This window comes from Ceratotherium simum, chromosome 13 (assembly GCF_057802395.1).
Source record: "Ceratotherium simum simum isolate JZ-2026a chromosome 13, ASM5780239v1, whole genome shotgun sequence".
Lineage (NCBI taxonomy): Eukaryota > Metazoa > Chordata > Mammalia > Perissodactyla > Rhinocerotidae > Ceratotherium > Ceratotherium simum.
In genome coordinates, this window is record NC_141912.1 from 4,992,367 (window position 1) to 5,006,011 (window position 13,645).

Below are 13,645 nucleotides of genomic sequence, written 5' to 3' on the forward strand. Positions count from 1 at the left end.
GATCATGAGTCCTACTTCCCTGTTTCTTTGCATGTCTAGTAATTTTTGGTTGCTAAATGTTGTGACTTACATTTTGGGGTGCTAGATTTCGTTGTATGCTTTTAAAAGTGTTGGGTTTGTTCTGGCAGCCAATTGTTACTTGCATATTGGTTTGATTCTTTCAAGGATTATTTTTAAGCTTTGTTAGTGCAGTTCTAGAGCATCCTTTATTCTAGAGCTAGGTTAGTTCCACTGCTAAGGTGTGCCTGTTCTGGGCTTTCTGCCCAATGCCCCGTGTATTCAGGGAAGTCTCTTCACTCGGGCTGGTGAGGACTCTCTACCCTATGTGAATGCTGGCAGTTGTTCGGTTTACGGGTAATTGTTCTTTCCTCAACAGTTGTTCTCTGCCAAGTCTTATGGAGGGTCACCCTATGCATGCTCAGACTGTGTTTCAACAAAGACTCAAGAGGATCCCTAGGCAGTTCTGGGACTTTCTCTGTAGCTCCCTCCTTTTTGATACCCTGCCGCACAACTTATAGCCTCCTGGGCCTCCTCTCCTCAATCTGTGTTCTCGGTTCAGGCTTTGGGCCGGGCTGTGTCTGGGTTCCTCTCCCTGCACCTGCCGAGTGGAAACGGCCTCCAGCAGAAAGCCCGGTGGATTGCTGGGCTCGGCCTGTCTGTTCCCCTTCACGCTGGGAACGTGGTTCTGCAAGGCCTGTTGCCTGGGATCTGAGACAGTTGTTTCATGGATTTTGTTCAGTTTTCAGTTCTCACTGGCAAGTGAGGAAATCCAGATACTGTTTCTCTCTTATGGTTGGAAGCAGAAGGCACTTTTCCTTTCTAGAGAGACATGCTTTTTGAAGCAGTGAATTTTAACAGGTTAACAATAATGTTTGAGGGTATCTTTTTTGCTCTCAAGCATGTTAAAAAGAAAACCATTTATTAGGAGGGGCATTAAAATGGGGTTTTTCCTAGCTGAATTTAATGCCAAGTCAGTCCTTGTAAAGCATGTAGTAGTCTCTGAATCCAGACCTTAAGGAGCCGTCAGTTCACTGAGACAGCTTCTGCTTCTGTTTTAATCGGAGCTGTTGGTCTAGTGAGTCACACTTTCACAGTTTACGTTATGGGGTGTTTTTTCCTGAATCTCAGTGTTTACCTTTTAGATTAGTCATTAGCAGTTGATTCTGCTCTAAATTACTGTCCCCACATTGGCACAAGGTAATCAGCTGTGTGACATTCGGGGACCCCTTACCTTCTCATCTCTAAGTAGTGGGAGCTGGACTAAAGGGACTTTAGGGTCCCTTCCATTCGTTTATTCAGTAAATATTTATTGAGTGTTCTGAGCACTGGGGCTACGTTAGTGAATGCGACAGACAGGGACCCCCTGTCTCACAGAGCCTCGTGGAGTACAATGACAACATATACTATAAATAAAAATCAAATGGGAAAGAACTAACTTTGGTGAGGAGTGCTACCAAGAAAACAAACTGGGGAAATGGTGATGGGGTGGGGCCCCCATTGGATAGGGTGGTCCAAGAAGGCTTATCTGAGGAGGTAACATTTGAGCTGCCATCCAGATGAGCAGAAGAAACAGCCATTTGAAGCTCTAGGGCAAGGATATTTCTAGGCAGAGGGAAGAGTAGGTACAAAGGCCCTGAGGTGAGCCCAGACCTGGACGGTGAAAGAACTGGATTGTTATGAGTGAGGGGCCAAGCAGCATAAATGATGGGGGAGATCTAGTCATTGCTGGCAGTCTGTGATTCCGAGACTCAATCCTGCAATGAAGACTGCTCTACCTAAATAGGGCACAAGTTAGATGTCACATGGCCCCATAGGTGGATAACCAAGAGTCCCAGGAGTCATATTGGGATGGGTGTGGTGGGTCGAGGCACTGGCAAGATCACAGGGTCTGACATCAGCAGGGACTGTAATGGCACCAGTGAGTTAATACAGTTTTAACAGGAAGAGGAAGGCCAAGTTTCAGCAGTCCTGGGCACCGTGAGCCAGCATGAATCCCCTTTCTAAATTTGGAGAACCATGGATAGCTCCATAGGACCTGTTGCCTCAAAGAAAATGTTGGCCTTTTTCTGGAGCTCACATGTAAAGGCTACATGGACCCCAGAGCCTAGAAATCCTGCTTCTTTGGAAGGAAGCCACCAGGAAAACTGCTTGGAGAGCTCAGGAATGTGTGACGTGTAAGTAGGAAAAGAAAAGACACTGTGAGAAGCAAGAGCAGTTCGAGAATGGAAGGGGCTAATCCAAAACCACCAGGCTTTGTCCCGGTGCAAGGCAGCTCCCAGCACTCAACACTCCTCCCATATTGCCAGGGTCGTTCTTCTTGTACTTTAATACAGCACCAGTTACAAATTCAGTTCAGGGTTAGTAACTCTTAAAGACCCAAACAGCTCTCACTTGTCGTTGTTAGCACACTGGCATGTGTGGTCTGCAAGAACGCCCTCCTCCTGAGAATGCTGGAGCCTCCAGCCTGTCTCCACTCATGTCCCTTTGTCACATCACTCTTCACCTTGGAGTCGTGTGGCCTCCCGGCTTGCCTCTGCATGGGCTCAGTCCTGATGTGATCTCTTCAGGCAGAAAAATCGTGATTGTCACGCTTCATCTAAATATCATTGTCCTCTCACCTGCAATTGTATCTCTGTGTTCCATAAAACAACTTGCTTGAGTTTATTGATGGCCTCTAATCTCCCCTCCCATTACCTCTTCTCCATTCTCCTCCACCTCTCTGTGGCATATGCCTCTGTTGATGCATGCTCATTGCCATGGCATTCTCTCCGTCCTGTGGGGAAGCCTATGATTGCCTTCCTCCCCCTCTCCTGCCGCCTGGCCCTGTGCTCCCCAGCAGGCTTGCTCATTTGCTCTTCCCTTTGGTGTTCTTACTTCTCAGTTCAACCATCATTTCTGGGCACAAGCTCCCAAGTACTTATCTCCAACCTTGACTTCTCAGGCCCCACTTCTGGGCTCTGTAGCATCTTCACCTGAATAATCACCATGGATCAAACCAAGTTTCTGTTCCTCACTTCTCCCCCAGCTACATCAAACTCCCTTGTGGATGCCCCCTCTCGCCTAGGCACCCAGGCTCAATGGTTCAGAATTATTCATGATCTGTTTCTCTATACTTGAGAAGTTATCTGGTCATGTTGACTCTAGCTCCAGATTGGAGTGGGTTGAGGAATGATGCACAGAGGGAAAAGTGGAGACAGCAAGTATAGACCAGGTGAGCCTATGATGGACACGAGAATAGAGGGCAGTGCTGAGAAGAAGAGCAGAGTAGAGGGGGTTTCTGAGAGTAAAAGAGATTGAAGAACGTTTTTAAACACAGATGGGGGAAGGATCTGATAGAGGAGAAGTTGAAGGTTCAAAGAAAGAGAAAGGATCCTTGCTAGCTTCCTCAGAAGGATTCAGCAACACGCTGTCTTACTGGTAACAGCTTATCAAATGCTCTTTCAGTTAGAAATACTCCAGGTTACAAATCCTTTAGAAACTTATCCTATAGATTTGCCAGCATTGGAAAGACATAAGCCAAGGTTATGCGTTACAGCATTGTTAATATCAAAAAAATCACTGAATATCAGTGTTTATTGCAGTGTGGATTGGTAAATGAATTATAGAGCATCCATTCAGTGGACTGCTGTGCAGTCTTACAAAAGAATAAGGAAGCTATGACCTGATAGACAACAATTTCTAAGATACTGTCAAATATAACAAAACGCTACATTTGGTATACTACCATTTGTGTTTGTTAAAAGGGGGAGGTGGTGAAGGAGAAACATTTATATCCTTATTTGCTTGTATTATACATAAAAACACTCTGGAAGGATCCCTGGAAACCAGAACTGTGGCTAACTGGAGGGTCAGGGGTACTGGGAAAATTGGGGGGTTGGGGTGGTGGGAGGCCTTTGGCCGTGTATCTTTTTATATTTTTGGATTCTTGAGCCATATATGTGTATTATAACCTCTTCCAAAATTTCAAAAAATTGAATTTATTTTTAAAAAACCCTCCAAAATATTTCTGCCAATTAAATGAAAGTCAAATTGTTTGACCAAGACGATTGACTTCTCTAAATGTCCTTTCATGAGTCTTTTCTGGTGGCTTTGGCTTATTTTCTTTCACTTTAGAAGAAATATTTCTGACCCATAATTAATCATGTTCTTCCCTTCAGAAAACTTCTGTCATTGCTAATTTTATTAGCAAAGCCTAATCCAGTTTGCTTACATTTCTTTCCCTTTCTTCCCCTACGCGAAGGCTCTGTACATTCATTACCAGCTTAGACAGTACTTAGACAATTCATATAAATAGGATAATTATTTACCTTAATACTTGGATTCTTACCCTGACATATCTTGGTAACTCGAGGAAAGTATTAAATGAAACTCTTGACTTTATATAATAAGAAATGTTAAGTTCAGGAGACCATATCTTTAAGACTGATTGAAATACAGCAACCAGGTTGATGTTGAGGAGCTGACACAGGAGGGAAAGGTAGCGGAACATTTTATGTGGCAGGAAAGAGAGCTGTCTTCAGCTATTTAAAAGACTATTTGAAAACATAGAACTAGGATCAGTGGACAGACAATGTAAGTAGTCACGTCCCAGGGCATCAGAAGAAAGAACCCCTGAGCGTCTCGAGTGCCCCACGAGGGGGCAGTGTCTGCAGTGGTGGCTGTGGCCCCACTCCATAGACCACTAGAAATAGATGGGTGCATCGCCTGTCGTACAAGTCGATTGAATCAATTTCCTTTTTTCTTTTTTTTTTTTTTAATTTTATTTATTTATTTTTCCCTCAAAGCCCCAGTAGATAGTTGTATGTCATAGCTGAACATCCTTCTAGTTGCTGTATGTGGGACGCGGCCTCAGCATGGCAGGAGAAGCGGTGCGTCGATGCGCACCCGGGATCGGAACCCAGGCCGCCAGCAGTGGACCGCGTGCACTTAACCGCTAAGCCACAGGGCCAGCCCTCCTTTTTTCTTTCAGCTTGTGAGACCCATTCTCTTTTAACTCCATTCTTCAAAAGTCTCAAATTTTGTAGCTTCTTTTCAGCAAGTACCTTTCCATCTTTATTTCTTAGGCAAGATAGAGCAAGAGGGTGATTTCCTTGTCAGACTTTGAAGAAAAACAAGTGCCTTTAAAAGTAGACTTTCCTGGGCCAGCCCCGTGGCTTAGCAGTTAAGTGCACTCACTCCGCTGCTTGTGGCCCGGGTTCGGATCCCGGGCATGCACCGAGGCACCGCTTCTCCGGCCATGCTGAGGCCGTGTGTGCCACATACAGCAACTAGAAGGATGTGCAACTATGACATACAACTATCTACTGGGGATTTGGGGGGTAAAAAAAAAAAAAAAAAAAAAAGGAGGATTGGCAATAGATGTTAGCTTAGAGCCGGTCTTCCTCAGCAGAAAGAGGAGGATTAGCACGGATGTTAGCTCAGGGCTGATCTTCCTCACAAAAAAAAAAAAAAGTAGACTTTCCAAAGGTTCTAATTTTTAAGGTTCCTGCATTAATACATTAAATCCTGGATTTGTAGTGAACATTTTTACCTAATTCAAAGATGGCACCGGGTAGTGAATTGGTAGCAGGACATCACGGACCACTGTGATTTCAAACTCTTGGCAGGTACATCTCCGTTTATGGACGCGTTAACAGCCAATGGAACAACCAACATACAGACATCTGTTACAGGAGTGACAGCTGGGAAAAGGAAATTTATTGACGACAGAAGAGACCAGCCTTTCGACAAGCGGTTGCGTTTCAGTGTGAGGCAAACAGAAAGTGCCTACAGATACAGAGATATTGTCGTCAGGAAGCAGGATGGCTTCACCCACATCTTGTTATCAACAAAATCATCAGAGAATAACTCACTAAATCCAGAGGTGAGAGACGTTCCTTGAGCTGATTTGTGCTTCCTGTTTCTCTACGTGCTTGTTTTCCCGGCCTGCTGGCCAAATTGGCGCTCTTCTTTGTACTCTTTCTAACTCTCCTTCTGGGCCATCTCAGTGCCCACCAGAAGGCAGGAAGCAGAGGAGGTTTGCAGTCTTGCTCCCTCTAAGACTTGTGACTGCAGGAGAGTTGGGACAGTATGCGTGTGTGAGTGTCCATCTTCATTCTCAAGGGTGTGGGCTGGGATGGGAGGCAGAGTTCTGCACGGGGGGAGGTGGTAATTGTGCCTGCATCCTCCTTCACCTCTGGGTCAGGAGGTCTTAATCCAGGGAGCCTCCCTGAGGTCACATATAAAATGTGTGTGCGCACACGCTTTTCTTTAGCTTTCATCAGATTCTCAGGAGGGTTCTTTGTTCAGACAAGATTAAAGTGCTTGGGTCCCAACCCCTTCAGGATATTGTACCATCTTTCCTAGTCACTGTTCAGCATCAGAGTGGAGCTTACAGCTATAGAGATTTCAGCACATGTTCGTTGCTGATAGTACCTGGTAAAGTTAGCTTTCAAGGATCGAGGGAAACTGATGCTTGCAAAGGTTCGACAACTAATTCTATGAAGTATCTAAAATCGGAAATAGTTGAACCTGCATTGCACCTTACTTAAAATTTTAAATTCTAGTAGTTATTTATTTTCCACTTGTGAGCAACTAGGTCCAGTTTTTTCCAGACAAGAAAACCAAACTACAGCAAGTTTGTGTGTCTGGCCAGGGTCACATGACAAACCAGGGTTGGTTCCCAGTACATTTTTGGACTCGAGTCCCTTCATCGGTGATTTGTAAATGCTTCATAGAGATCATTTTAAATGGTTTTGTGCCCTTCTAAAACTACTCCTCCATGTTAATGTGCTTGTACTTAATACTTTTCTGCACGCAGCTAGCGGGGTTTCTGTCCCAGGTGTGGTGGGCTGGTGTTAATAAAAAAAAAAAAAAAAAAAAGGAACTGACTGGTTTCTTTCATCTGGTTGAATGTGCCACCTGCTGTCCAAACTGTAGAAACACCAGGTGGATATACCATGTAAGTTGCCTGACCTCCCGAGAGCCACAGTGACTAGAATATTAAGGTAACTTAGATTCACACGTCTTTCTAATTATACTCTCTTCATAATCAGTTATGTAATTATACTCTGTCCCCAGCATTCCCAGTCTCTCGTTAGAGAAGATAAGAAGTCTGCGAACAATTTTAAATTGTGGTAGTCATAGGGAACGGTGTCAGACCGTAAATGCACTTTGTGCAGATCCAGATTATCCAGTAATCCAGTGCTCGTAGCATTCTTACCAGGAGTGCTCTTTGCCACTTTAACTTCTGGTGACTTGCAGGTGATGAAGGAGGTCCAGAGTGCCCTGAGCACGGCCGCCGCTGACGACAGCAAGCTCGTGCTGCTCAGCGCCGTGGGCAGCGTCTTCTGCTGTGGCCTCGACTTTATTTATTTTATACGGCGTTTAACAGATGACAGAAAAAGAGAAAGCACTAAAATGGCGGAAGCTATCAGGTATGCATAAATGGTATTGTTTAAACGTTGGTTGAGTGTTTTGCTTTTAGTGTGCCAATGCCCGATAGAACAGGCTTCAACAAGCCTTACAAACAAAATGTCTGTCTCCTTCCACCGAGAGACACTAGTGGCAAAATTAATTAAATCATCTGCCTTTTCTGTGGGCCTGGCATAAATTACTACTTGCCTTGAGCAAATAACTTATTTCAAGGCTGGCTCAAACCCAGCAAGTGCTCAGGGAATGTTCGAATGATGAGAGTATGCAATAGCGTGTAGCCCAAGTTTCCTTTATTTGTTCTATGAGTGTGTTCTGTCTTCAACCCTTAAATAAAGATCCGCTCTCTTTCACATCATAACTTACCATTTGCTTAACTATAAAATAAATTCACTAAGCTTTATGACAAGCTACTTCCATAACATCACATAAAAAGTTTTTTTAGTACAAGCAGTACACATTCTTGTTGAAGGTCATCCTCAGTTCCAACGACACACAAAACTAGATAATAAAGAGGAAAAGTAAAAGTTCCCTTTCTCTCAACCCCCTCCCTCCAAGGTGTCCACTGCTCATTCGTTATGTCTTCCCCAGCCTTGTTCTAAACATTTTCAAGTATGTATTCCATACAGACACACAAATAATAGAGATTTATTTTTAGTTCTGTTAAATAAATGGAATTAATACTGTGTGTTATTTTGCAACTTGCTTCTTTTGTTTAACAGTATAACTTTATATATTTCCATTTTCTCTGTTTTTGGACTTTGCGCTGGTATATCATAACAGTGTAAAAAGCTTTCCCTAGAACTACACAATTCTGGTTAAGCATATCCAGGTACATATTTTGTTTATATCCCTCACTTTTCATGCTAAGCACTGTAAGTATAGTTAAAAATATCTGTTTTTTCAGAGATTAATTTTATTTAAAGTGAATGAAACCCAGTCACCAACCAGAAAGACCAATGAACTGCCCCGCCCCTCCCTGAAATGACATATCCCTCAGTAATCCCAAGAACCCTTTGTGAATGCCTTCATCATTTACAGAACGATGGAAACTTAGGGATGCAGACTTGCAGATGGCAGTGAAGTTGGTTAGATCTTCTCCAAAATCCCCAGATATTTGGAGAGTTGAAGTTGAGCTACTTTGGGCTCCAAGTGGCTGAGACCCTAAGCACTGACCTTGGGGGCACATGGCTGGATGTACCTCGAGATTGGTGGGGGCACTTCTGTTTTGGTGGGTCTAGAGTGGGGCGGACATCTCTCTCTCTCTCTCTCTCTCTCTCTCTCTCTCTCTCTCTCTCTCTCTCTCTCTCCCTCTCTCTCTCCCTCTCCCTCTCCCTCTCCCTCTCCCTCTCCCTCTCCCTCTCCCTCTCCCTCTCCCTCTCCCTCTCCCTCTCCCTCTCCCTCTCCCCTCCCCCTCCCCCTCCCCTCCCCTCCCCCTCCCCTCCCCTCCCCTCCCCTCCCCTCCCCTCTCCCTCTCCCTCTCCCTCCTCCCAAGAGAGTTCTGAGTTCTGGTGGATGCTGGAGTCCCACACCTGGGGGTTATAGAGCATCCCCTTGGCCTTTTATAACATTATTAATCATTTTCAAAATTAATATCTTTTCTCATACTGTATACACATGCATGCATATATGCATACAGCAGGTTATCTATTCCTTAATCTTTGAACATCACCAGTTTTAGACTATTTAGAGTAGTTTGTAGACTATTTTGTTTTTTTAAAAATAGTTTGAAATTTTATAATCTGATTTTATTAAGTATTATTTCTGATCTTCTGAGCAGTTTCAAACATGTAGTGTAGTAGATGGGACCATCTTGTTATTCAATTTCAAATTAAACTGCTTGATCAGTGCACATAATTCTTTGACAGATTGTCAGTACCTCTAAGACAACTTGCAGATATTCCTAATTATTAACCCATCCCATCCTTTCATGATGAAATACACAAATTTAATTTTAATTTTTTAGATACAAACTGTTATGCCTCAGATGGTGATTTCGTATGTTTTCTGTAAGATCACACTGACTTGACACATAATATTGTGATTTGGGAGCTCTGCTGTAATAAGAAAATAGGATTTCCGCCCCTCTACCTCCTCAGTTCTGGCTTACTTTCTGCCCCCTGGACATTTCCCTCAGCCTCACCACTGAATCCTGTTGGTGCCTCAGCCCTAGTCCAGCCCAATCCTCTGGTGTTGAATTGCCCTTGACAGTGGCTACGGCTTATAGTGTGGGATTAGAAAAAACAGAAGAGAGAGAGATCTCATTTGTTGAACTTTTAGGTAACTTTAAATGTTTATTTTCATCAGCTGCCCACTCCCGTTTCTTCTCCAAACCCTTCCACTCCCAGCTACTCTCCTTGCTCTCCACAAAAAGCTGAATTGGTATTCTAAGAAAAAGCCAAATCCTGCGTTAGGGAAACCAACTTAGTTCTTCTTTAAATGAATATATTTTTGTCAGTGTGAATTTTTCTTAATGGCAGGATCCAGAAAATAATTAATTACACCAGATTCATTTAACCTTTACTCTTGCTCATTTGCATTTAAATTAATTTTTATACGTATAAGATTGGCTTATACACATAAAGCTAATACTATGTATATTTTTTGTTTCTGTGGTGTCTTGTCTCGAATTCCTTAAAACTTTGGGGCAAAGAATGTCATTGTAGCAAGTTTCCAAAAGAAAAGTGGGAAATAAGAAGATTAAACATTAGATCATCAGGTATCTATGCAGCTAATTCCTTTATCAGGATTGTTGGTGATAACCAGTTTTCAGATTAATGGTAATAAAAATATTCACATTAGTGATAAGAACAAAATTATTATGAATCAGCTTATAAGATTAGGCTTTTGAAGTCTGCGGGAACCGGTAGCTGCAGCTTTGTGTCTGAAGGGCCAAGAGCCTCCTCTCCCCAGCAGGGGGCATCTTCTGCCACCACGAGTGAGACGAGACCAGCAGGGATTTGGGGGGAGAACACAGCGAGTGAGTGACCATCCCCTAGAGCCTGACCCCTTCCCCATTCAGTCCTGTTCACCACAGTCATGGTGACAAGAGGACGCAACTAAAAGGTCAGTGAGCTGGCTATTAAAACCACAGATCCCAGTGCCTCGTGTCCCCTCAGCAATTCCTAGACTGTCGTGCTTATGTGATTTTCTAACTTTTTGGTGATGCCGGTAAAGTAGTAAATGTTCTTCAAAGAATAGATATCATTTTGGTTTTGTTTAATAAGTCTTTTTAAGCTAATTTTGTAGAAAATATAATCTCTTTCCTTTCCTGCCATACCCAGTACAGTCTTCCACTCAACTGACAGATAAGTCAGAGGAAACTGAAATTTAAATTCAGTGTGGTACATTGAGCACATCTGGATGTTCATTTGTTTTGATTTTAAATTTTAAAATATACTTGCTTTATGCTCAGCAAAAGTGGCAGACAGACAGGCCCTCCTGTACTGCCAGGCTCCTGAGAGCTTCAGCCCAGGCCTGAAGGCAGCTCCTGCCTCCCCGCCTGTAGCATGTGGCTCAACGTGCAGCTCACGTGACAAAGCTTTGTGGCTCTGGGAAGTTTCTACTAAACAGAAAAGCATTTCTATGAAGTGTTTCGTTTGTTTTTTTAAACAAAATGAATTTCTCTGTGGACCATGCTCGTTTCTGGCACAGTCCCACATCAGAATGGCCAGGTTGTGTCCTCTGAAAGGGGAAGATGGTCTTCACTCATACTCCTCCCAGAAACAGCCACGGGTTTCAGATTAAGTTATCATCCCAGGCAAAATAAAAATAAAATCATCTGTTTAGGGGGAAAAAACTCAATTCCAAACAATTTCTTCACCCTGTTAAAAATCCAAGCTTGGATTTTGCAATATCTATTTTAGAAGCAGATTTTTTTCTTTTATACAAACATATAACATGAGAGGGAACGCTGCTACCTGGAGTAATTAATTCCTTTTACCATTTCTCTCTAGAATCACTTTATTGTTACACTGTTCTGATCATTCCGTTCATGTTAATCTGCCATCCCATCCGTGATCTCCAGATGTTGTTAGCACAGGAGCCATTTCTGCTTTGCCCCCATTCCTGTGAGGCAATGGAAGCGGAGCTGTGCCAGGACGCCCAGGGAGACGCGTTTTGAAAATGTCTGCTTTATGTCATGGGAACAATTCAGCAGTTACCTTTTCAAGAGTCATCAGTAACTGAGCATCGAAAATGTATTTCCATCATGTGTCATTGACCCAAAATCCTCAAAACGTGGCACAACTGCAGTAGCTTCATGTAAATTATCTATGATTATTTCAAAAACCTATTTAAAAGCTTCTCTGACTGTTTCATTAAAACCCAGCGTGATCTTTTCCAACAATGCCTCAGGCTCTCTCACTTTAGAAAGTCCTAGTGTAGCTCATTCATTTGAGTGAGTTAATTCTCACTCCATGGGAAGATCCCACAAACCTTGGGGGTGTTTTGGGAGCCAGCTAAGCTCTGCCTGAGGTCTGCGTGCTGACTGTGGGGTGCCTTTGAGAACAGTCCCTGGAGCTAGGCTTGCAGGCTGCCAAACTCTGCATCCCTCCTCTCCCCTCTTCTTTACACACGCAGACACTCTCACACTTCTCCACTCTTCCCTAACCTGCCCTCCTCCAAAAAAATACATGGCCCTTCATGTCAGTATTTGGGGAGGAGGGGAGACTTACCTAAGATGCTGAAGCATGATTTACAGAGATAATCTGAACAGAATGCTCTAGCTTTTAAATTGCTGAATTACAGAGAGTGCCCAGATTGTTCTTTTCAGTACTAAAGATGGGGGTCGAGTTTAGAATTTAGAATTCTGTAGTTCTGACCTAGAACTCAGACTGCCTTAAAGGAATTATCTTGTGTTTATTTTGGTGTGTGTTTGTCCGTTTCTGCACCATGTTAAATCATAGCAAGAAACAACCTCTGAACATAAAATTAGATACTAGTGGTGGGAAGAAGCTGTACATTCCCAGTATGGTGTGGCATCAACCCACCCTAGACTGAAAAGCAGCCTACTTTTCCAGCCTGGTCCCAAAACAAATCCAAAAATAGCGTTGGCTGGGTTTTGTAAAAATCCACATCCTCTGTGAAGGCTGCCCTATCCCTAGTCTTACTCTCCTTTGCAATCCTGCTCTGATTGTATTCCACAGCACACAGTGGCATACAAAGTGGAGTGTAGGCGCGTGTCTCTGGTGTTTGCTGTTCTTGTTTGGACTCATGTCTTAAACCAGCCTGTAAGCTTCAGGTCTCTGCATCCCTCAAGCCATTCAGTCTAGTTCTGGATCAACCCAGGAATTATCTATAGTTTCCAAATAATCGGTGAGCTGTCTGAAATCACACACCAAGTCCAGACTCAGACCCCATGGTTCCTGACCGCAGTCCACTAGTCCTTGCTCAACACCAGGCAGTCTCAGTAGGCCCCATGCCACATTTTCTCTGGGAGAGCTTCTAGATTGGTCCTCTGAAGCCCATAGTGTTTACTGGGCTCCTTATGTCTTAAAAGGAAGAAAGAGCGAAGAGAAAGACGTATTAGTCGTAGAGCCCAAGAGCTAGCCACAAATACAAGAGCAGCCTCTGGCTGTATTTTACCGGTAATCTTCATGTAGGTCCTGTGGCGACAGCCACTTCCAACCTGGCATCCAGGGTATCTGTAAGCCTTTACAGCATGCAGTAAATAAATCCTTGGTCCACATGGATTTCTGGGAGAAAGCCTTCAAGTAGTCTCAACTCTTAATGATTTCCAGAGTTTACATCTTGGTTAATTGAAGTCCATAATAGTGGATTTTTCTGTTGCTCAAATACACAATGTTTTGAGTAATTTTTCATTTATTTTTCATTTTAGAAACTTCGTGAATACTTTCATTCAGTTTAAGAAGCCTATTATTGTAGCAGTAAATGGCCCAGCCATTGGACTAGGAGCATCCATATTGCCTCTTTGTGATGTGGTTTGGGCCAATGAAAAGGCTTGGTTTCAAACACCCTATACTACCTTCGGACAGAGTCCAGATGGCTGTTCCACTGTTATGTTTCCCAAGATTATGGGAGGAGCATCTGTGAGTACCTCTTTTTAAAACATTCTAGAAAACTTCCTGAAGAAATTTAGTTTGGTTATTTTCTAAATATATTCAGGGTGTCATTCTGTGGAGACTTCCCATCAAAATGCACTTGTAATTCAATTCTTGTTCATTAACCCATATTCTTGACTCATGAAATCATAGAAGGTTTTCATTTTTTGGTT

The 13,645-nt window shown here is 43.2% G+C and overlaps 1 protein-coding gene across 4 annotated transcripts in view; it reads left to right on the plus strand.

Moving 5' to 3' along the window:
* Positions 1-13,645, plus strand: part of CDYL (chromodomain Y like) — a 186,046-nt gene that overhangs the window by 160,156 nt on the left and 12,245 nt on the right. For 3 of the 4 annotated variants that reach the window (XM_087437939.1, XM_087437942.1, XM_087437940.1), the window contains exons 3-5: positions 5,607-5,863; positions 7,243-7,415; positions 13,250-13,460. In XM_087437939.1, the coding sequence (XP_087294065.1) occupies positions 5,607-5,863; positions 7,243-7,415; positions 13,250-13,460 (641 nt within the window). The remainder of the gene's footprint in view (positions 1-5,606; positions 5,864-7,242; positions 7,416-13,249; positions 13,461-13,645) is intronic. The other variant, XM_087437941.1, reaches the window with a different exon arrangement.